Raw genomic sequence first — 21799 nt, forward strand, 5'->3', positions numbered from 1 at the left:
TTTTAACCTACATATCGATTGGTCAAATCAAATCGCATGGGGTAGCCTTGAGGAATTCATAGAATGCACACGGGATTGTTTCTTAGAACAGTATGTTACAGAACCTACAAGGGAGCAAGCTATCTTAGATCTGGTCCTGTGTAATGAGACAGGAATAATAAACGATCTCCTGGTAAAAGATCCTCTCGGAATGAGTGATCACAGTATGGTTGAATTTGTAATACAGATGGAGGGTGAGGAAGTAGTGTCTCAAACGAGCGTACTATGCTTAAACAAAGGGGACTACAGTGGGATGAGGGCAGAGTTGGCTAAAGTAGACTGGGAACACAGACTAAACGGTGGCACAATTGAGGAACAGTGGAGGACTTTTAAAGAGCTCTTTCATAGTGCTCAACAAAAATATTTTCCAGTGAAAAAGAAGGGCGGTAAGAGAAGGGATAACCAGCTCTGGATAACCAAGGAAATAAAGGAGAGTATCAAATTAAAAACCAATGCATATAAGGTGGCCAAGGTTAGTGGGAAACTAGAAGATTGGGAAAATTTTAAACGGCAGCAAAGAATGACTAAGAAAGCAATAAAGGGGAAGATAGATTACAAAGGTAAACTTGCGCAAAACATAAAAACAGATAGTAAAAGCTTTTACCGATATATAAAATGGAAAAGAGTGACTAAAGTAAATGTTGGTCCCTTAGAAGATGAGAAAGGGGATTTAATAATGGGAAATGTGGAAATGGCTGAGACCTTAAACAATTATTTTGCTTCGGTCTTCACAGTGGAAGACACAAAAACCATGCCAAAAATTGCTGGTCACGGGAATGTGGGAAGGGAGGACCTTGAGGCAATCACTATCACTAGGGGGGTAGTGCTGGACAGGCTAATGGGACTCAAGGTTGACAAGTCCCCTGGTCCTGATGAAATGCATCCCTGGGTATTAAAAGAGATGGCGGAAGTTATAGCAGATGCATTCGTTATAATCTACCAAAATTCTCTGGACTCTGGGGAGGTGCCATCGGATTGGAAAGCAGCTAATGTAATGCCTCTGTTTAAAAAAGGGGGCAGACAAAAGGCAGGTAACTATAGGCCGGTTTGTTTAACAACTGTAGTGGGGAAAATGCTTGAAGCTATCATTAAGGAAAAAATAGCAGGACATCTAGATAGGAATAGTGCAATCAGGTAGACGCAACATGGATTCATGAAGGGGAAATCATGTGTAACTAATTTACTGGAATTCTTTGAGGATATAACGAGCATGGTGGATAGAGGTGTACCGATGGATGTGGTGTATTTAGATTTCCAAAAGGCATTCGATAAAGTGCTACACAAAAGGTTACTGAAGATAAAGGTATGCGGAGTCAGAGGAAATGTATTAGCATGGATCGAGAATTGGCTGGCTAACAGAAAGTCGGGATAAATGGGTACTTTTCGGGTTGGAAATCGGTGGTTAGTGGTGTGCCACAGGGATCGGTGCTGGAACCACAACTGTTTACAATATACATAGATGACCTGGAAGAGGGGACAGAGTGTAGTGTAACAAAATTTGCAGATGACAAAGATTAGTGGGAAAGCGGGTTGTGTAGAGGACACAGAGAGGCTGCAAAGAGATTTAGATAGGTTAAGCGAATGGGCTAAGGTTTGGCAGATGGAATACAATGTCGGAAAATGTGAGGCCATCCACCTTGGGGAAAAAAAACAGTAAAAGGGAATATTATTTGAATGGGGAGAAATTACAACATGCTGCGGTGCAGAGGGACCTGGGGGTCCTTGTGCATGAATCCCAAAAAGTTAGTTTGCAGGTGCAGCAGGTAATCAGAAAAGCGAATGGAATGTTGGACTTCATTACGAGAGGGATGGAGTACAAAAGCAGGGAGGTCCTGCTGCAACTGTACAGGGTATTGGTGAGGCCGCACCTGGAGTACTGCGTACAGTTTTGATCACCTTACTTAAGGAAGGATATACTAGCTTTGGAAGGGGTACAGAGACGATTCACTATGCTGATTCCGGAGATGAGGGAGTTACCTTATGATGATAGATTGAGTAGACTGGGTCTTTACTCGTTGGAGTTCAGAAGGATGAGGGGTGATCTTATAGAAACATTTAAAATAATGAAGGGGATAGACAGGATAGAGGCAGAGAGGTTGTTTCCACTGGTCGGGGAGACTAGAACTAGGGGGCACAGGCTCAAAATACGGGGGAGCCAATTTAAAACCGAGTTGAGATGGAATTTCTTCTCCCAGAGGGTTGTGAATCTGTGGAATTCTCTGCCCAAGGAAGCAGTTGAGGCTAGCTCATTGAATATATTCAAATAGATAGATCACAGATAGATAGATTTTTAACCAATAAGGGAATTAAGGGTTACGGGGAGCGGGCGGGTAAGTGGAGCTGAGTCCACGGCCAGATCAGCCATGATCTTGTTGGGTGGCGGAGCAGACTCGAGGGGCTAGATGGCCTACTCCTGTTTCTAATTCTTATGTTCTTATGAATGTTGGGGAAGTCCAGAACCAGGGGTCACAGTCTAAGGATAAGGGGTAAGCCATTTAGGACCGAGATGAGGAGAAACTTCTTCACCCAGAGAGTGGTGAACCTGTGGAATTCTCTACCACAGAAAATTGTTGAGGCCAATTCACTAAATATATTCAAAAAGGAGTTAGATGTAGTCCTTACTAGTAGGGGGATCAAGGGGTATGGCGAGAAAGCAGGAATGGGGTACTGAAGTTGCATGTTCAGCCATGAGCTCACTGAATGGCGGTGCAGGCCCGAAAGGCCGAATGGCCTACTCCTGCACCTATTTTCTATGTTTCTATGTCCTTCATTGAAACATCTATGAACTCTTGTGGAAGCAAGTCATCCTTGTTTGAGGGACTGCCTATGATGACTATTTTGTCCTTGTACAAGATCATAGTCAGGCCTTTCTTGGAATATTGTGTCCAGTTTTGGTTTCCACACATGGTGGATGATATTGAGGCTTTGGAAAGGTTGCAAAGGAGGGCCACTAGACTAATTCCCAGTATAAATCATCTTGGTTACCAAGATAGGCTAAAAGAGTTGGGACTCTACACTTTAGAGAATAGATCGCGTGCTAGTTGACAGTTTGTTCCAATTAAATAGTTAGGGAGAACCAGGGGTCACAAATTTAAGTTGTACAAGGCCAGATCTCGGTTAGCTGTCAGGAGATGGTTCTTTTCCCAGAATAGAGGATCTCTGGAACAGGTTGCTGTCTCATGCGGTGGATGCTGATGCATTGAGTGCATTCAAGCGAGAGCTGAACCCGTTTCTGGCTACGGCAGAGATCAGCTACTACAGAAGGTAGGTAACTGCAGGGAATTCAAGGCCAGAGTGATATCCTGATCTAGTTTTGATTGCCTAGACAGGTCAGAGAGGAATTTCCAAGAATTGTTTTCCAAATTGGCCTGGGTTTTTTAAATTCTGGTTTTTCGCCACTCCCAGGAAATCACTTAGTTTCGGTTGGGGTGGAGTGACACAATTGTGTGGGACAGGCTCGATGGACCAGAGGGTCTTTACCTGTCCGACATTGTTCGTATATGTTCATTCCACAAAGACCCTTAGAGCCTGCAGACAGAAGACTTTCATCTGGTCTGTGAAATCCAGGTCTCAGAGATGAAAAGCCAGAGTAAAACCCAGTGCCCTAACCAGTTACCTAGAAAGATAATTTGTAAAGAAAGAAAATTAAGAACTTGCATTTATATAGTGCTTTGCACAATCTCAGGACGTTCTAAAGTGCTTTAAAGCCAATGATTTACTTTTTTGAAGTGTAGTCACTGTTCTAATATAGGAAATGCAGCAGTCAATTTGCACACAGCCAGATCACACAAACAGCAATGGGATAAATGACCAGATAATCGGTTTTAATTATGTTGACTGAGGGATAAATATTGGCAATGACACACGGGATAACTCCCCAGCTCTTCTTTGAAATAGTGCCATGGGATCTTTTATGCTCACCTGAGACAAAATTACGTCTGTTCTGCCATTCAATTAGATCACGGCTGATCTGTATCTTAACCCCCATCTACCCATCTTGGTTCCGCAACCCTTAATACCCATGTTTAACAAAAATCTATCACTCTCAGTTATGACATTTTCAATTGACCCCCAGCCTCAACAGCTTTTTGGAGGAGAGTTTTCCAGATTTCCACTACCCTGTGTGAAAATAGTGATTTCGGACATTGCCCCTCAAAAGCCGAGCTCTAATTTTAAGGTTATTCCCAATGTTCCCTTTAATTTTATTTTTTTGGGTGTGCAGCCTATTCAAAATACCGCCCATGCATGTTTTTTCCCATTTAAAAGCTGGCGAGTCATCTGCGTGGGAGCTCCAGAGCTAAAGGGAACATTGGTTATGCCCCCTTGTTCTGGGTACCCTCACCAGAGGAAATAGCTTCTCTCTATCTACCCTATCAAATTCTTTAATCATCTTAAACACCTCAATTAGATCACTCCGTAATCATCTTCTATATTCAAGGGAATATAAACCTAATCTGTGCAATCTGTCCTTATAATTTAACCCTTTTAGCCTCGGTATCATTCTGGTGAATCTGCGTTGCACCCACTCCAGGACAATGCAGCCTGCTTGATCGGCATCCCATCCACTCCCTCCATCACCGGCGCACCGTGGCTGCGGTGTGTGCCATCTCCAAGATGGGAGTACATTCACCACACGGACTGCAGTGATTCAAGGCAGCAACTCATCACCACCTTCTCAAGGGCAATTAGGGATGGACAATAAATGCTGGCCTTGCCGGTGAGGCCCACATCCCATGAATGAATTTTTAAAATCCTTCCTGAGGAACAGTGCCCAGAACTGAATGTGGTGCTCTAGATGGGGTCTAACCAGAGCTCTGTACAGCCGTAACATAACTTCCGTCTCTTTGTATTCCAGCCCTCTTGAGATAAAGGCCATCATTCCATTAGCCTTTAAAATTATTTTTTGAAACTGTCCATTAGCTTTTAGTGATTTCTGTACTTGGAGCCCTAAATCTCTGCTCATCCACAGTTCCTAGCTTCTTGCCATTTAGAAAGCATTCTGTTTTATCTTTTTTAAGCGCAAAGATGACCTCACACCTTTCCACATTGAACTCCATCTGCCATAGTTTTGCCTACTCACTTAATCGATCAATGTTCCTTTGCAACTTCCGTTACTATCTACACTAGTCTCTGTGGCACCTAACTTGGTGTTGTCAGCTAACTTGGATATACGGTGCTCTATTCCTTCATCCAATTCATTGATAAATATAGTGAAAAGCTGATGCCCCCATACAGATCCCTGGAGTACGCCACTAGTCACATCCTGCTAACTGGAATACATACCAATTATCCCTACTCTGTCTCTTACCTCCTAAACATTTTCGACCCAAGTCAATAGGTTGCCTCCAATCTCAGATGCTCTCATTTTTGTTAACAATCTCTTATGTGGAACCTTGTCGAACGTTTTCTGGAATTTCATATAAATAACATCCAAATGGACTCCCATACCTACCATGTTAGTTACCTCCTCAAAAAATTCAACTAGGTTCATTAGACATGACTTGCCCTTTAAAAATCCATGCTGGCTCTCTCTATTCAACTCCAATTTGTCCAAGTGCTCAGTCACACTGTCCTAATAATAGATTTGAGTAACTTCACCACAACTGATGTTAGACTAATATGCCTATAATTTCACAGGTTATCTCTCTCTTACTCTTTTTAAATAGTGAAATATTATCAGCAATTTTCCAATCCAAGTGGATAATTCCTGACTCGAGAGTTTTGGACAATCATGATGAGAGCATCTATAATTTCCTCATCTACTTCTTTAGTCTCATTAGTTTCTCCAGCACCAATTTAAAAACAACTTGTATTAAATGTAATATGTTTCTGTCCTTGATTTATTTTCACTTTTCCTCGTATCACTGGTACTTTATCCTCTTCCTCTACTGTGAAGACTAATACAAAGTAAATATTTAGCAAGTATGCCCATTCCCGATTTTCAGTTACAATATCATCTGTGTCTGTCTTTAAGGGGCCCACATTATTCTTCGCCACCCTCTGTCTCTTAATATACTTAAAATCTTTAGTGTTGTCCTTGATATCCCTCAAGTTTTTTCTCATATTCCTCTTTTGCAGCTGTAACTACTATCTTAGTATTCATTTGTTGTTCTTTACATCTCTCCCAGTCCATGGGATCTCTACTATCCTTTGCATTCGTACAAGCCCTTTGGTTTAGTTTTATATAATCTCATTTTTCTTGTTAACCAGAAGGGTCCTGGAGCAGAAGGTTCTAAAGTTTGGCTTTTAAAAAAAAAAACATTTTTGGGATAGAACAATGCTGGCAAGGCTGTATTTAGTGCCCATCCCTAGTTGCCATGAGGGCATTAAGAGTTAACCACATAGTGTAGGATTGGAGTAACGGGTAAGCCAGACTAGATAGGTGTGACAACTCCATTCCCTGAAGGACTTGTGAAGCAGTTGGATTTTTACAACAATCCAGCAGCTTTCATGGTCATTCCTTATGGTGCTAGCCCACAAATTGCCAGATTTATACAGGTCAATTTCATACACTTTCCATGGTGGGATATGAACTCTCAACCTCTGCCTCTAGTCCAGGACCATAACCACAACATTACCAGACCTATTAAGTTACGCTTCAGGCATGTAGGGCCTGAATTTCCTCAGGCTTCCACTAGACTCCTGGCATAACTCCAGCAGAACCTACTGGAAAATTACAAGGACTTGGGTGCGCGAGGTTCCCACCAATTCCAGGAGTTTCCATTCAGCCGTGTCAAGGGCCAAACCTCCACCCACCTCTTACAAGGCCAACATCAGGAAGTCAGGGACTCCATATACTGGTAGTTCCTGTTTCTCTGCCTCAATCGGGATCTGGTGTAATACTGGAGGCTGGTACACTGAGTAAGATGAGCCATACTGGACTCCAGGTGGGTGTGGATTGTTACTCAGCTCTATGGTATGGGTAGAGGGGAGTGGGATTAATTGGACAGCTCTACCAAAGAGCCGGCAGAGCCACGATGGGCCAAATGGCTTGCTTCTGTGCTGTATTATTCTAGAGTGACTACTGCCAACGAATCAAAAGCTGCGCAGAAGCTTTCTGCCCCTAAATCAAGGAGAAGAAAAATAATGGGCCAAAAATTGCAGTCGAAGGCTTCCTGCGGGCCGATGTTAAGGCAAAACTCAAACCCAAAGATTAAATCCAGATTTCGCTGTACAACTTTTATTTATTGCAAAACTGCTACAACAGTCCTCAGTGAGTAAAGACTAATTGATCAAGGTTAGAGAGAAAATAAACAGCAAAAGACTAAAAAGAAAATAGAAAACAGAAAATATTGAAAACACAGCAGGTCTGTCAGCATCTGAAGAGAGAAAAGACAGGTGAATGCATCAGTTTCCACTCAAAACACTGACATCTTTTCTCAGATGCTGACACACCTGCCAGCATTTTTATTTAATTCAGTAAAGGGCAGGATAGCCTATAGTCTATAGTCACTGCTGACACAACAGGAGATCAATGTTGTCATTGGGTTTAATTTAGCATATTGGTACCAATAAACATTGGGAAAAGAACACTTCCTCAGTACATTAGTATTGTGCCAATATACTTCTTGTGTCATATTCTTACTTCATCAAATTTTTCCTACCAATGATAGACCTGTAGTCACTATTACTTCACCTTGGTGTTATTTAGGTTAACTATCTCCACACACAGCCTAAATGTGGAAGGATAGAATTTATAGCCAGGCATGCCGGGTGTTTTTGACAGTTCATGTGGACACTGTAATTAAAATTGTATATGTCTGCCATTACGTTTTACTGATATCCGAGTGTTGGCACCGAGGGTGGTCAGATTTGCACACCTACCGCCAACTTTGCATCTAAATCTGCGTCAGACGCCACCACATGCTCGTCCTCTTTCTTCCCTGTTGCTTTGATGAACACCTGCTTTGTCTTCCAGTATTTCTTCTGCATCTGGCTCACCATCGACTTGTCGTTGTCGAGAACATGTCGGTTGAACATCTCTCCAGAACACCTATGACAACAACAGCCAGTCACTTGTTGCTTCAGTAACCCCAAACTACATTTTGTTTTCCCCACTGACAGCTTCCAAGCAGTGTCACGTGGAGGTTGGTGAACCCTGCATTAATTCACAACCTCAAATATCCCAATTTCATGCTGGGTCCTACATTAAATTCACATATTCTGGGTAGTTGGACCCACCAACAATAATGAGGAGCAGTCACCACTATCAAAAATGTTTTTCAATCGCTGTATAAATGTACAATGTATACAAGACACACAGAACAGGCAGAAGTCCAACAGCAGTCTTCTGAACCCTTTGATTGGAACGTTCCAATGGATATCATTTATCTGCTATTTGATTCAATTTCCAGAATACATTATTTCAGGCCTTTCAATGTAAAAGTTGTTTAGCTTCCTCCCCAATCGCCAGTGATGGATGTACATCCATAATAAACTGGGGAAGGGTAGTTTTCATTTGTGGGGACAGATTTCTGTTCTTGAACAAGGTACCTTTCTGGTTGAGGTGAGGACTGAAAACAGAGAGGCTATTTCCCAAAGGTGCTGGGGAGAAGGTCCCATTTGCGCGCTCTCTGGAACTCCTGGTATGGCTGGGGGAGGGATAGGGATCTGAAGGCCTTTTTACAACCTATAAATATTTATCTGTAGCACAATTATGTTTCGATAATTCATTGTTTATGCTGGATAAAGATATGCAGACATTTCTTGGCGTCTATTTTAAGATTATTTTGGTGTCCTTCATTGCTTGGAGGTCAAACGGCTGGTTTACTGATAATAATTACCACCGCAGTGAATCTGAGGTCTGGATTATTAGGAGCCCAACCAGGGAGTATAGAACTCTCTGATCCCATTGGAGAACACTAAAAAAATAAATAGAAAACGCAGCAGTGGAAGGCAAAAGAGCAGCAGGAATGAAAGAGGAATGGACCACAGGACACAGGAGCAGAAAGGTTGGAGAACAACCAGAGGAGATACAGTTGAGAATGTGACTGGCCAACAGGCTAGGAGGAGGAGAATTGAGGCACACACAGCATCAAGGTGAAATCATTCTAAGAGTGACCCATCAATCACAGAGCTAAACCACTGCTGTAGATGAATGCAAACTGCGGTGTTCTTGCTCAGTGATTGGTGGATTGTGGAACACCTTTGTTCACCAGTGCACAGTGACAAGATGCAGGCTCCATTCTCCCCTTCTGCAGACTTCCCTATTTCCACTGTGTGGCTGCGGGGAGACATCAAGTGGAGGCCAATTCTACTCAGCAAGTGTCCAGTTTGGAGAACACTACAAACCACAGAAACCTGATCAGTGAACTTAAGTCACAAATGCGAGCTCAGAGATGGTAACTGAGTCTTGCCCTGGTGATGTCACTTCAAACCTGGAACAGAGTAACGGCCTGGTAATGCGCTTGCATGTTTCTGGGACCCTCTAGGTACAGTATCAGAATGCCATCTAATATTACTACTGTTGCACTAATAAAGGCTTACCCCTCATGACTGTCCATGGCGTTCTGTTCCTGTTGTGAGCAACCTAAACAGAGAATTAACAGACTCAATTAGATCCAAACTTTTCAATCTCAGAACAATTAACAAAATAAAGATTTGCATTTATACAGCGCCTTTCACGACTCCAGGGCATCCCAAAGCACTTTACAGCCAAAAAAGTACTTTTTTGAAGTGTTGTCACTGTCTCATGTCGGGAACAATAATCGTGTCATCATTAGGATTTCAGTACAATGGGCATGTGAAATTACAATCAATGGGACTTTGCCATCTGTTAGAAGCATCCCATCAAACGGATATAATTAAAGAGACTTGCATTTATATAACACCTTTAACGACCACCTGACGTCCCAAAACGCTTTACAGCCAATGAGTTTGAACCAAGTACTTTTTGAAGTATAGTCACTGTTGTAATGTAGGAAAAACTGTGGCAAGGGGGGCCAAGATGACTGGAGGCCAAGTACTGCTAGATGAGCCTAGTTGCCTATGGCTAGATGTTGACCGCAGGCTCGGCGCTGAGTAGCGCTCTTGATGGTAGGTGGTCCGAGGCTTGGTTGTGGGCAGGCATTGGGAGGGACAGTACGAAAGCATGGCGTACGAAAGCATGGGCCTTATGCTAAACATCAGCAACCTCCACCAGTCTGTCCTTGCCGCACTGCACTGCCCCCCAGTCATCAAGATCCACTGCGCGGCCCTGGACAACGTGGACCATTTCCCATACCTCGGGAGCCTCTTATCAACAAGAGCAAGCATTGACGACAAGATCCAACACCGCCTCCAGTGCGCCAGTGCAGCCTTCGGCCGCCTGAGGAAAAGAGTGTTTGAAGACCAGGCCCTCAAAACTGCCACCAAGCTCATGGTCTACAACAGGGCTGTAGTAATACCCGCCCTCCTGTATGGCTCAGAGACATGGACCATGTACTGTAGACACCTCAAGTTGCTGGAGAGATACCACCAATGATGTCTCTGCAAGATCCTACAAATCACCATGGAGGACAGACGCACAGACATCAGCGTCCTCGACCAGGCCAATATCCCCAGCATGGAAGCACTGACCAGACTTGATCAGCTCCGCTGGACAGGCCACATTGTTCGCATGCCTGACACAAGAATCCCAAAGCAAGCGCTCTACTCGGAACTCCTTCACAGCAAACGTGGACAGAGGAAACGTTACAAGGACACCCTCAAAGCCTCCCCCCTGATAAAGTGCAACATCTCCACTGACACCTGGGAGTCCCTGGCCACCCTAAGTGGAGGAAATGCATCCAGGAAGACGCTGAGCACCTAGAGTCTCATCGCCAAGAGCACGTAGAAAACAAGCGCAGGCAGCGGAAAGAGCGTGCGGCAAACCAGTCCCACCCACCCTTACCCTGAATGACTATCTGCCCCACCTGTGACAGGGACTGTGGCTCTCGTATTGGACTGTACAGCCACCTAAGGACTCATTTTAAGAGTGGAAGCAAGTCTTCCTCGATTCTGAGGGACTGCCTATGATGATGATGTAGGAAATTTGTACAAAGCAAGCTCCCACAAACAGCAATGTTATAATGATCAGATAATCTGTTTTAGTGATATTGATTGAGGGATAAATATTGGCCAGGACACCGGGGATAATTGCCTAGCTCTTCTTTGAAACAGTGCTTGGGGATTTTTCATGTCCACCTGAAAGAGAAGGAAGGGCGTGCTGCACTGAGTCAGAAGGTTCAAGTCCCACTCCAGGGACTTGAGCACATACATCTAGGTTAACAATCCGGTGCAGTGCTGAGGGAATGCTGCACTGTCGGAGGTGCCATCTTTCGGATTAGACCTTAAACCGAGGCCCCGTCTGCCCTCTCAGGTGAACGTGAAAGATCCCATGGCACTATTTGGAAAAAGAGCAGGAGATTATCCCTGGTGTCCTGGCCAATATTTATTCCTCAATCAACATAACAAAAACAGATTATCTGGTCATTATCACAGTGCTGTTTGTGGGAGCTTGCTCTGCGTAAATTGGCTGCCATGCTTCCCACATTACAACAGTTACTACTCCAAAAGTACTTCATTGGCTGTAAAGCGCTTTGAGACGTCCAGTGGTCGTGAAAGGCGCTATATAAATGCAAGTCTTTCTTTTCTCTCATTTTTAGACTATACTCCCTAGTCCTAGAATCTCCAACCAGCGGAAATAATTTCTCTCTATCTATTGTATCTGTTCCCCTTAATACGTTGAAAATTTCGATCAGATCACTCCTCAGCCTTCTAAATTCTAGGGAATACAACCCTAATTTGTGTAATCTCTCCTCGTAACTTAACCCTTGAAGACCGGGTATCATTCTGGTAAACACTGCACTCCTTCCAAGGCCAATATAACCTTCCTAAGGTGTGGTGCCCAGAATTGCTCACAGTACTCCAGTTGTGGTCTAACCAGGACTTTGTATAGATGCAGCAAACTTTCTACCCCCTTGTACTCTTGTCCTCTAGATATAAAGGCCAGCATTCCATTAGCTTTTTTGATTATTTTCTGCATTTGTTTATGACATTTTAATAATCTGTGTACCTGGATCCCCAAGTCTCTGGACCTCCATTGTTTTTAGCTTTTCACCATTTAGCAAATATCTTGTTCTATCTCTTTTAGATCCAAATGACCTCACATTTGCTTATATAGAAATCCATTTGCCACAGTTTTGCCCACTTAATCTGTCGCTATCCCTTTGTAATTTTATGCTTTCATCTACACTGCCTACAATGCTGCCTATCTTTGCGTCATTGGCAAATTTGGATATATGACTTTCTATGCCATCTAAGTCGTTAATAAATACTGTGAATAGTTGAGGCCCCAACACAGATTCCTTTGGGACACTACTAGTTACATCCTGCCAATTTGAGTACCTACCCATTATCCCTACTATCTGGCTCTTGCCGCTCAACCAGTTTCCTAACCAGGTCAATAATTTGCCCTCAATTCCGTGTACTGCTACTTAAATGCCTTCTGGAAGTCTATATAAATAACATCCATAGACCTTCCCCTGACCATACTTTAGTCACTTCTTCAAAAAATTCAATCAGATTTGTCAGGCATGACCTACCTTTCACAATTCCATGCTGGCTCGCTCTGATCAATCCTATCCTCAATGATAGATTCTAGCAACTTCCTGACAACAGATGTTAGGTTAACTGGTCTGTAATTCCCTCGTCATTCTTAAATAATGGAGTGACATGCACAATTTTCCCAACTAAATCCTGAATCGAAAGAACATTGGAAGATTCTAGTTAGGGCATCTGCAATGTGCTCACCTACTTCCTTTAAAACCCTGGGATAACAATCATCTGGTCCTGGGGATGTGTTACGCTTTAGTGCTAATATTTTCTTCATTACTGTTACATTCATCTTATTGAGTCCCCGATTCGTTTTCTTGGGATATCTGGCATGCTATCCTCTTCTTCTACCGTAAATACTGATGCAAATTAATTTTTCAACATGTTCGCCATTTCCTTATCATTGACAATATTATCGCTTTCAATTTTTAAGGGACCAACACTGCTCCTGACTTTTTCCTAATATAATTGTAAAAATTCTGTGTTTTGCTTTTGATATCCCTTGCAAGTTTCTTTTCATACTCCCCTTTTGTAGCTCTTACTATCTGTTTTGTGACCCAACATTGGTGGCCGTGCTTTCAGCCGTCTAGACCCCAAGCTTTGGAATTTCTTCCCTAAACCACTCCACCTCTATCTCCTCCTTTAAGATGCTCCTTAAAACCTACCTCATCGGCCAAGCTTTTAGTCACCTGTCCTAATATCTCCTTTGGCTTGGTGTCGATTTTTGTCTGATTACACTCCTGTGAAGTGCCTTGGGACCTTTTCCTATGTTAAAAGCACTGTATAAATGCAAGTTGCTGTTGTTGGGCAGGCACTGTAAAGGCTAAAATAGTCTCTCCAGCAAAAAAACTGCAACAGAGCTCTCCACATAACTTTGTTGTGTAAAGCACTGAATAGTTGAACCATATAACTTTTACATCCACGCAAGAGAGCAGACATGGCCTCGGTTTAATGTCTCATCCGAAAGACGGCACCTCAGACAGTGCAGCATTCCCTCAATACTGCACTGAAGTGTCCGCCTGGATTTATGCTCAAAGTCTGTGGAGTGGGACTCGAATACACAACCTTCTGACTCAGAGGAGAGCGCGCTACCCACTAAGCCACTGCTGACTGAAAAGTAGTATCTGCTGATATTTGTTTCGGCTCACTCCTGATCGATCACCAGTAATTGGAAGCAGCCAATGAAGTAGTTTTGAAGTGTAGTAGCTGTTGTAATGTAGGAAACTCAGAAGCCAGAGATTAAAAATTTAATGTTGCTACTTTCCCAATGCACTTCAAAAGTAATCCATTGGTTGTAAAATGCTTTAAGACACGAAAGGGCGTTATATAAATGCAAGTTCTTTTATTCTTATGTGGACTTGGTTACCAATACAATGTCCTGCACGGAAACTTGAGACGCCAGAGACAAAAACTCATCCTCAACTAACTTTGCAACAGCACAGTAGTATCCGAGAAGAAATTATATAGAATTATTTGGGCCCCAATTTTCCCCCCAAGCAAAAATAATGGTGTACACTGGCCTGAATGCACGTTTCTTTGTGGACCATCTGTGCTGGAAAAAAAAAAATCCCAAGTTTCCGAAAAACATAATCTTTATGTCGCACCGGCGCTACCCGAGTCGATCTTGGGAGCCGGTGCTTAGAGTGTGCGCCTAAAACACACAGCGCATGCATTTAAACAATGTTTTTAAATTTAAAAAATGACCAACTCATTGCGCAAACGCCCATGCACAGAAGGAAAAAAAAAATCACTGCGCATGCGCAGTAAAAAAAAAAATCAGCACGTGTGGGGATTGTCTGGATCACCAGTGAGAATCCATTGGTGGCAGAGGTGGATTTTCAGGTAGGAAATACATCTTCAATAACGAGATGGCTGCAAGGGAAGGGCGCAGAGAAAGTAAAAGGGGCAGAGACGGAGGCGGAGAAGGGGAAGCTGTAAGGGCCAAGAGATTTCTCGCAGAAGAAATTGAGCCCCTGGCAGACTTAATTGAGAGTAGATGGGAAGTTCTTGAAAACAAGGGGAGCTTTAGTAAAAAGAAACTTAAACCCTCTGTACTCGCAAAAGTTTGGGACCAGGGCTCAGTCGAGTTTAATGCAATGTCCATCACCCCGAGAACCGCTGCGCAGCTGAAAAATAAGTGGCAGGACCTCAGACAAGCAGTGACTGTAAGTAATAATTTATATTTACATTTATTTTGTTTTTTTAATATATTTATATTTATGCACTGCAATAACATCTGTAAAAGTGATTCATGTGTGCGTGTGCGCATGTGTTCAGAAGGACCCTCTCTTAAAAGGTTCCATTTTCATCTTTGCAGAAGATGGTGTCACAGATCAACTGAGAATTGTCACAAACTAAAGGAGGTCCGCCAAGTAGGCTGCAACTAACAGCTGTGGAGCAGAGGATAGCGTATATGATTAAATGTTACAGGAGAAGACCAACCATCAACTCAGAAGCTGGTCCCAGTTTTCCAATAGAGGGTAAGCCCTGCAAATGACAGTCTGGGTTGGCTAAATGTTACGCACTGCGTGTGCTGCCTACACTTCTCCTTCCTCAATGCTGCTAACCAAGCCTCTTATGTTTTGCAGATGTTGGAGGAGGAGACAGAAGGTGCACCTGAAGTTGAACAAGAGCATGTTCAGAAAACGGCCACTCCAGATATTCTACATCAGGAGAATGATGGGCAGCAAGAAGACTTCGACAACGAGACGGTTATCCTGGATTTGGAGATGCTGAACCCCACGAGGATTCCAAGCCCTTTCCTGAGTGAATCAACCGACGGGACATTTCTAGGTGTGCCATCTGAGGTGTGTCGCAGCAAGCCAAACCTGCGAGATGTCAAAGGAAGGTGGAAGGGAGAGCTGATGCAGAAACACAGGTTGCAGAGAACATAGGACATCTTGTGGGGATGAGCGGGAAGAACAGCTAACAATCGCAATTGCTCCTGGAAGTCTTTGATGGTGTGAGGGTAGAGTTAGGGGGACTAAGAGATGAAGTAGCAACACTGGCTGGAGGAATAAGTGAGGTGAGGGGAGAAATTGTGGGACTGTCATTACAGGTGGCAAGACTTTCAGGACAGATACCAGAGGTAGCAGCAGCAATAGGAGGGCTCACCCAGGCTGTCATTGCTGCGAGAAACGTTTTCTACTCCACACCAAAATCAGCGGTTGATCCACAGGCTGAGGCTGATTATGAAAAGGAACCCGGGCCTTCCACAATGGCACATGCTGGCTCTGACCCGGTCGTAATCCAACAGCAAGAAACGCCGCGTCGGAAAAAATACAGAATAAACCTCAGGGTGTGGGGGGCAAGGAAGCAGAAGTCTGCAATGGGCACGTGCAGGAGTAGCAGCATCTACTTGGGCAGGAGTGGCACACAGCACTAAGGAGGAGGGTAGATGGCTTGTTTGTTTGTTCATTTGAAAGTTTGCCACGTAATTCATTAAAGTTTTTAAAGTTATGAATGTTTAAAGATAAGTCATGTTAAGCTAAGTACAACTATGCTATACAAATGTTTAATAAACATATTTATTTTGGACTTTTAACCCGACTCCTGCACTTCATCTTTTAATGTAGTACTACTAAATATTTTTGGATAAAGGAATGGACTCAACATGTCAAATGGCCTCATTCCTTGTAACCTATAAGTTTAAATGATACAGGCGCAGGTTCTAGTACTATGGTGTTCGTGGATTCTGACTTGTTCTGGGTCACTGATACATGCAATACAGGACCATGGTGCATGTATTAGTGATCCTGACCCAGTCTAGATCTATAAACACCTTAGTACAGGAACATGCTCCTGTTTCATTTAAGCGTATAGGTTACAAGGAATGAGGTCATTTGACATGTTGAATCCGTTGACATGTTGAGATCGGTAAGAACATCTGATTGGGAATTAAGTTGTCATTAGGCACCTCCTATTGTTAAGGAGCTTTAAATGCATCAACCATCTTTTAAATTACACCTTTAACATTTAAAAATGTCTCAAGGTGCTTCACACAAGTGTACTCAGACCTTAAAGGGATACCCAGCCGAGAAAGGAGCTATTAGGAGGGATGTCGAAAATCAGGGTCTGCAATGGTCTTAAAGGAGAAGAGGGAGGCGGAGAGGCTCAGTGAGTAAATGCCTGAATGTGGGGCCTAGACGGCTGAAGGCACAGCTGCCAATGATGGGTCAAAAGAGAAAAGAATGTAGAGTTCTGGTGGGAATTTTAGGGCTGGAGGAGGGTAGTGTTAGGGCGGCTGAGGTCATAAATTGGAGGCGTCTTTGGACCAGGAGCCAATGTAGGGCAGCGAGTACAGGAGTGATGGGCCAGCTGAGTATTGGATGAGCTAAAGTTTAAGGAAGGTGGAGGATGCAAGCCCGTCTAGAAGAACATTGCAATAGTTGAGTCGGGACTTAAACAAGTTACACATTAGGGTTTCAGCTGATGGGCTAAGGCAAGAGGGGATGTAGACTTCAAAACAAGGTACTAAACAAACTTATGAGGTTGATCAGACCTTATTCCATTGTACAAAGATATTTTTCCACTAATTTAATATCCCTTCAAATATATTATTGTTTATTATTCACATAAACATTCCAACACTGCATTAAAACATTAAAACTTTTAGGGGGATTATTTAATAAATAAAATTTAATGTCCAGTCTTTATTAAAAATCAGTGATGGTTTCCTTTGTGCCTGGAGTGTGTTGAACTGTCTTGTGTGGAGGACCTTCAGCCTAGGATAGCAGCGGGTTGAGTCCGTTGCGTGGAGGATTTGGAGAAGGCTGCCTTTGATGTTTTTGGTGAGAAGACTATTAATCTGGCGATTTTGCGTGCCGTGTGGATTTTGAAGGCTGCCCTGGACTTCAGGAACATCTTTGAAAATTTTGGGCCACTTGGAACTTCGATGGAAAAGGTGGTGAAGATTTATGTTTTATTTGCCTCCTTACATTTCTCTCAGCGAAGGAGGAGTATTAATGGTAAGTTTTCTTTTATGTTTTATTTTTCCAGTTCCATAAATTTGAAGCTTTATTTTTAAACTTCCATAAAGTTGATGTAAAATAGCCAGGGAGTTCCTTTGGTCGGTGATAGTAGAGGGCCAGTGCGGATTTCTTTAACTACAGGTAAGGCTTTTTCCTACGGTGTTTAGTGTCTGTGCGCAGATTTTTTTTTTTTTAAAAACGTTAATGAGGAAAGTTAGCCTTATGGCAAGAAAAGGTGCGTCAGCTACTTTTCAATGTACACCAGCGCCAGAATGTATTACACCAAACATTCTGGCACTGGTAGTCGACGCTCGCGCCCCAACATTATCGAATCTTTAAACTAACCTTCAGCGCCAGAAAAATTGCTGTGCTGGGCAAAATTGGGGCCAAAGAGTCTACAACATAGAAACAAGCCATTCAGCTCAACTTGTCTATGCCGATGTTTATGCTCCACAAGAGCTTCCTCCCACCCCTCTTCATATCAACCTTCACCATATCCTTCTATTTCTTTCTTCTTCATGTGTTTGTTTATCTAGCTCCCCCTCAAATGCATCTATGCTATTCGCCTTAACCACACCCTGCGGCAGCAAGTTTCACATTCTAACCACTCTCTGTGTAAAGAAGTTTCTCCTGAATTCGCTATTGGATGTATTAAATGACTTTTATTTTATCTTATATTGATGGCCCCTAGTTTTGGTCTCCTCTCCCCCCCCCCCCCAACGCCAAGTGGAAACATCTTCTCTACATCTACCATATCGACCCCCTTCATAATTTTAAAGGCCTATAACAGGTCACCCCTCAGTCTCCTCTTTAGAAAAAAAAAAGAGCCCCAGCCTGTTCAGCCTTTCCTTGCAAGTATATACTCTCAGTTCTGGTATCATCGTTGTGAATCTTTTTTGCACCTTCCCCAGTGCCTCTATAACCTTTTTGTAATATGGAGATGGGAATTGTACTCAGTACTGAAGTCTGGTCTAACCAATATTCAATACAATTTTAACATAATTTCTTTGCTTTACAATTCTATTCCTCTAGAAATTAATCAATGCTTTATTTGCATTTTTATGGCCTCGTTAGCCTACTTTGTTGCTTTTAGTGATTTGTCAGTCTTTACCCCTAGATTCCTTTGCTCCTCTACCCCATTTGGATTCTTATTTTCCAAAGCTCATATTTCCTTGCAAATATATACTCTCAGTTCTGATATCATCGTTGTGAATCTTTTTTGCATGTTTTTGTGGCCTGTTTATGCCTCCTACCAAAATACACCACCTCACACTTATCTATATTGAAATTAATTTGACAATTACACACCCATTCTGCAAGTTTATTAATGTCTTATTGAATTTTGTCGCAATCTTACTCTATTAGCTGTACCCACCAATTTGGTGCCATCCTCAAAGTTTGAAATTGTACTTCCAATTACCGAGTCCAAATCACTTATGTAAATAGTGAACAACAGTGGTCCCAGCACTGATCCTTCAGGAACATCACTTCCCACCTCTTGCCAATCTGAGTAACTACCCTTCACCCCTACTCTGTTTTCTATTTTGTAGCCAGCTTGCTATCCATTCTGCTTCTTGTCCCGAGTCCACATAGAAACATAGAAAATAGGTGCAGGAGTAGGCCATTCGACCCTTCGAGCCTGCACCACCATTCAATATCATGGCAGATCATGCAACTTCAGTACCCCATTCTTGCTTTCTCTCCATACCCCTTGATCCCTTTAGCCGTAGGTCCACATCTAACTCCCTTTTGAATATATCTAACGAACTGACATCAACAACTCTCTGCGGTAGAGAATTCCACAGGTTCACAACTGAGTGAAGAAGTTTCTCCTCATCTCGGTCTTAAATGACTTACTCCTTATCCTTAGACTGTGACCCCTGGTTCTAGACTTCTCCAACATCGGGAACATTCTTCCTGCATCTAACCTGTGCAATCCCGTCAGAATTGTATATGTTTCTATGAGATCCCCTCATTCTAAATTCCATTGAATACAAGCCTAGTTGATCCAGTCTTTCTTCATAAGTCAGTCCTGTCATCCCGGGAATCAGTCTGGTGAACCTTCGCTGCACTCCCTCAACAACAAGAATGTCCTTCCTCAGATTAGGAGACCAAAACTGTACACAATATTCAAGGTATGGCCTCACCAAAGCCCTGTACAACTGTAGTAAGACCTCCCTGCTCCTATGCTCAAATCCTCTCGCTATGAAGGCCAACATGCCATTTGCCTTCTTCACCACCTGCTGTACCTGTATGCCAACTTCCAATGACTGATGTACCATGACACTCCGGTCTTGTTGTACCTCCCCTTTTACTAATCCATCACCATTCAGATAATAATCTGCCTTCCTGTTTTTACCACCAAAGTGGATAACCTCACATTTATTTACATTATATCACATCTGCCATGCATTTGCCCACGCACCTAACCTGTCCAAGTCACCCCGCAGCCTCTTAGCATCCTCCTCACAGCTCACACTGCCACCCACTCATCTGCAAACTTGGAGCTATTACATTCAATTCCTTCGTTTAAATCATTAATGTATACTGTAAATAGCTGGGGTCCCAGCTCCGATCTTAACTTATGTGGTACCTTATCGAAGGCCTTTCAAAAATCCAAGTATATTACATCTATTGCATTACCTAGGTCTATACTTTGTTACTTCTTCAAAGAGTTCAATAAGGTTGGTCAAGTATGACCTTCCCTCTTGCACTCCATGCTGACTACACTATTATATTTTCAGTAAATAGAAAAGTAGGTTAACATTTTAGGAGAGACATTTTTAGATTTGAGCCCCACCCAAAAGCACCAACTGGTCTTTTCTTTTTGAATGTTGACAGACCTGCTAGCGGGCCGGGTTGTTTTGTTTTCCAGCATACAGGATTTTTTTTTACAACTATCTGAAAGACTCCCACCATTTCCACTCCCGACATATCTGTTCTTAAATCTGGTTTATGTCAACTGCTGGCACACACTGGTGTGTGTAAACCAGAAACTACAGCAAATATACTGGAAGCAGCCAATGAAGTAGTTTTGAAGTGTAGTAGCTGTTGTAATGTAGGAAACTCAGAAGCCAGAGATTAAAAATTTAATGTTGTCACTTTCCCAATAGCAATCAATCATTCTGTTGAGAGACCAGCACTTTAAACAATAAGTGCCCAACAAGCTCAAACAGCAGAGATAAATGACCAGATAATCTGTTTTTAAGTGATGTTTTTGAGGGATAAATATTGGTCGGAATACCTTGAGTGTCCTCCTGCTCTTCTTTGAATAGTGCCATAGGATCTTTTATGTCTATCTGAGAGGGCAAACAGGGCCTCGGTTTAACGTCTCATCCGTTCGGCAGAGTCAGCATGGTTTTATGAAAAGGAAATCACATTTGACAAATTTATTGGAGTTTTTTGAAGATGTAACTAGCAGGTTAGATAAAGGGTAACCAATGGATGTAATGTATTTGGATTTCCAAAAGGCATTCATTAAGGTGCCACATAAAAGGTTGTTACACAAGTTAAGGACTCATAGGGTTGGGGGTAATGTATCAACATGGATTGAGGATTGGTTAACGGACAGAAAACAGAGAGTAGGGATAAATGGGTCTTTTTCAGGTTGCCAGGCTGTAACTAGTGGGGTGCCGCAAGGATCAGCGCTGGGGCCACAGCTATTTACGATCTATATTAATGACTTAGATGAAGGGACCGAGCTCAATGTATCCAAGTTTGCTGACGATACAAAGCTAGGTTGGAAAGAAAGCTGTGAGGAGAACGCGAAGAGTTTGCAAAGGGATATAGATAGGTTTGGTAATTTGGAAAGAGTGGAAATTTCTGGGTAACTGGGTAAGTAAAAGCTGTAAAAAGTGAAATTTAGATTAACATTTTGATTTAAACCTAGAACTTTAAAACTGTAGTTAACAGAAGTTGCCCGCCAGCGGCAGTTAACTGTCAGTCAGCTGTAAGTGTTAGTCTTGAACAGGTGTTAATCATAGGGCTAGGGGAGCTGAATCAATACTTGTAAATTGGATTTGACGTTTAAAGAGTACACAAGACAACAGTTTTTCAGAGAGAGAGAGAGAAAGAGAAAGAGGGGAGGCGGGAGAGAGAGAGAGAAAGAGAAAGAGGGGAGGCGGGAGAGAGAGAGAGAGAGAGAAAGAGAAAGAGGGGAGGCGGGAGGGAGAGAGAGAGAGAGAAAGAGAAAGAGGGGAGGCGGGAGGGAGAGAGAG

The 21799-nt window shown here is 42.8% G+C and overlaps 1 protein-coding gene across 6 annotated transcripts in view; it reads right to left on the reverse strand.

The window, feature by feature from the left end:
- Positions 1 to 21799, reverse strand: part of LOC139260091 (islet cell autoantigen 1-like protein) — a 188873-nt gene that overhangs the window by 152302 nt on the left and 14772 nt on the right. For 3 of the 6 annotated variants that reach the window (XM_070876242.1, XM_070876238.1, XM_070876244.1), the window contains exons 1-3: positions 20827 to 20897; positions 9526 to 9568; positions 7864 to 8032 (exon numbers count right to left, since the gene is read on the reverse strand). In XM_070876242.1, coding sequence (XP_070732343.1) covers positions 7864 to 8032; positions 9526 to 9568; positions 20827 to 20863 — 249 coding nt within the window. In that variant the 5' untranslated portion in view covers positions 20864 to 20897. Of the gene's footprint in view, positions 1 to 3519; positions 3656 to 7863; positions 8033 to 9525; positions 9569 to 20826; positions 20898 to 21799 lie in introns of those variants that run through there. The other 3 variants (XM_070876239.1, XM_070876241.1, XM_070876243.1) reach the window with 2 other exon arrangements.

The sequence above is a fragment of the Pristiophorus japonicus genome, chromosome 3 (genome assembly GCF_044704955.1).
Source record: "Pristiophorus japonicus isolate sPriJap1 chromosome 3, sPriJap1.hap1, whole genome shotgun sequence".
Classification (NCBI taxonomy): domain Eukaryota; kingdom Metazoa; phylum Chordata; class Chondrichthyes; family Pristiophoridae; genus Pristiophorus; species Pristiophorus japonicus.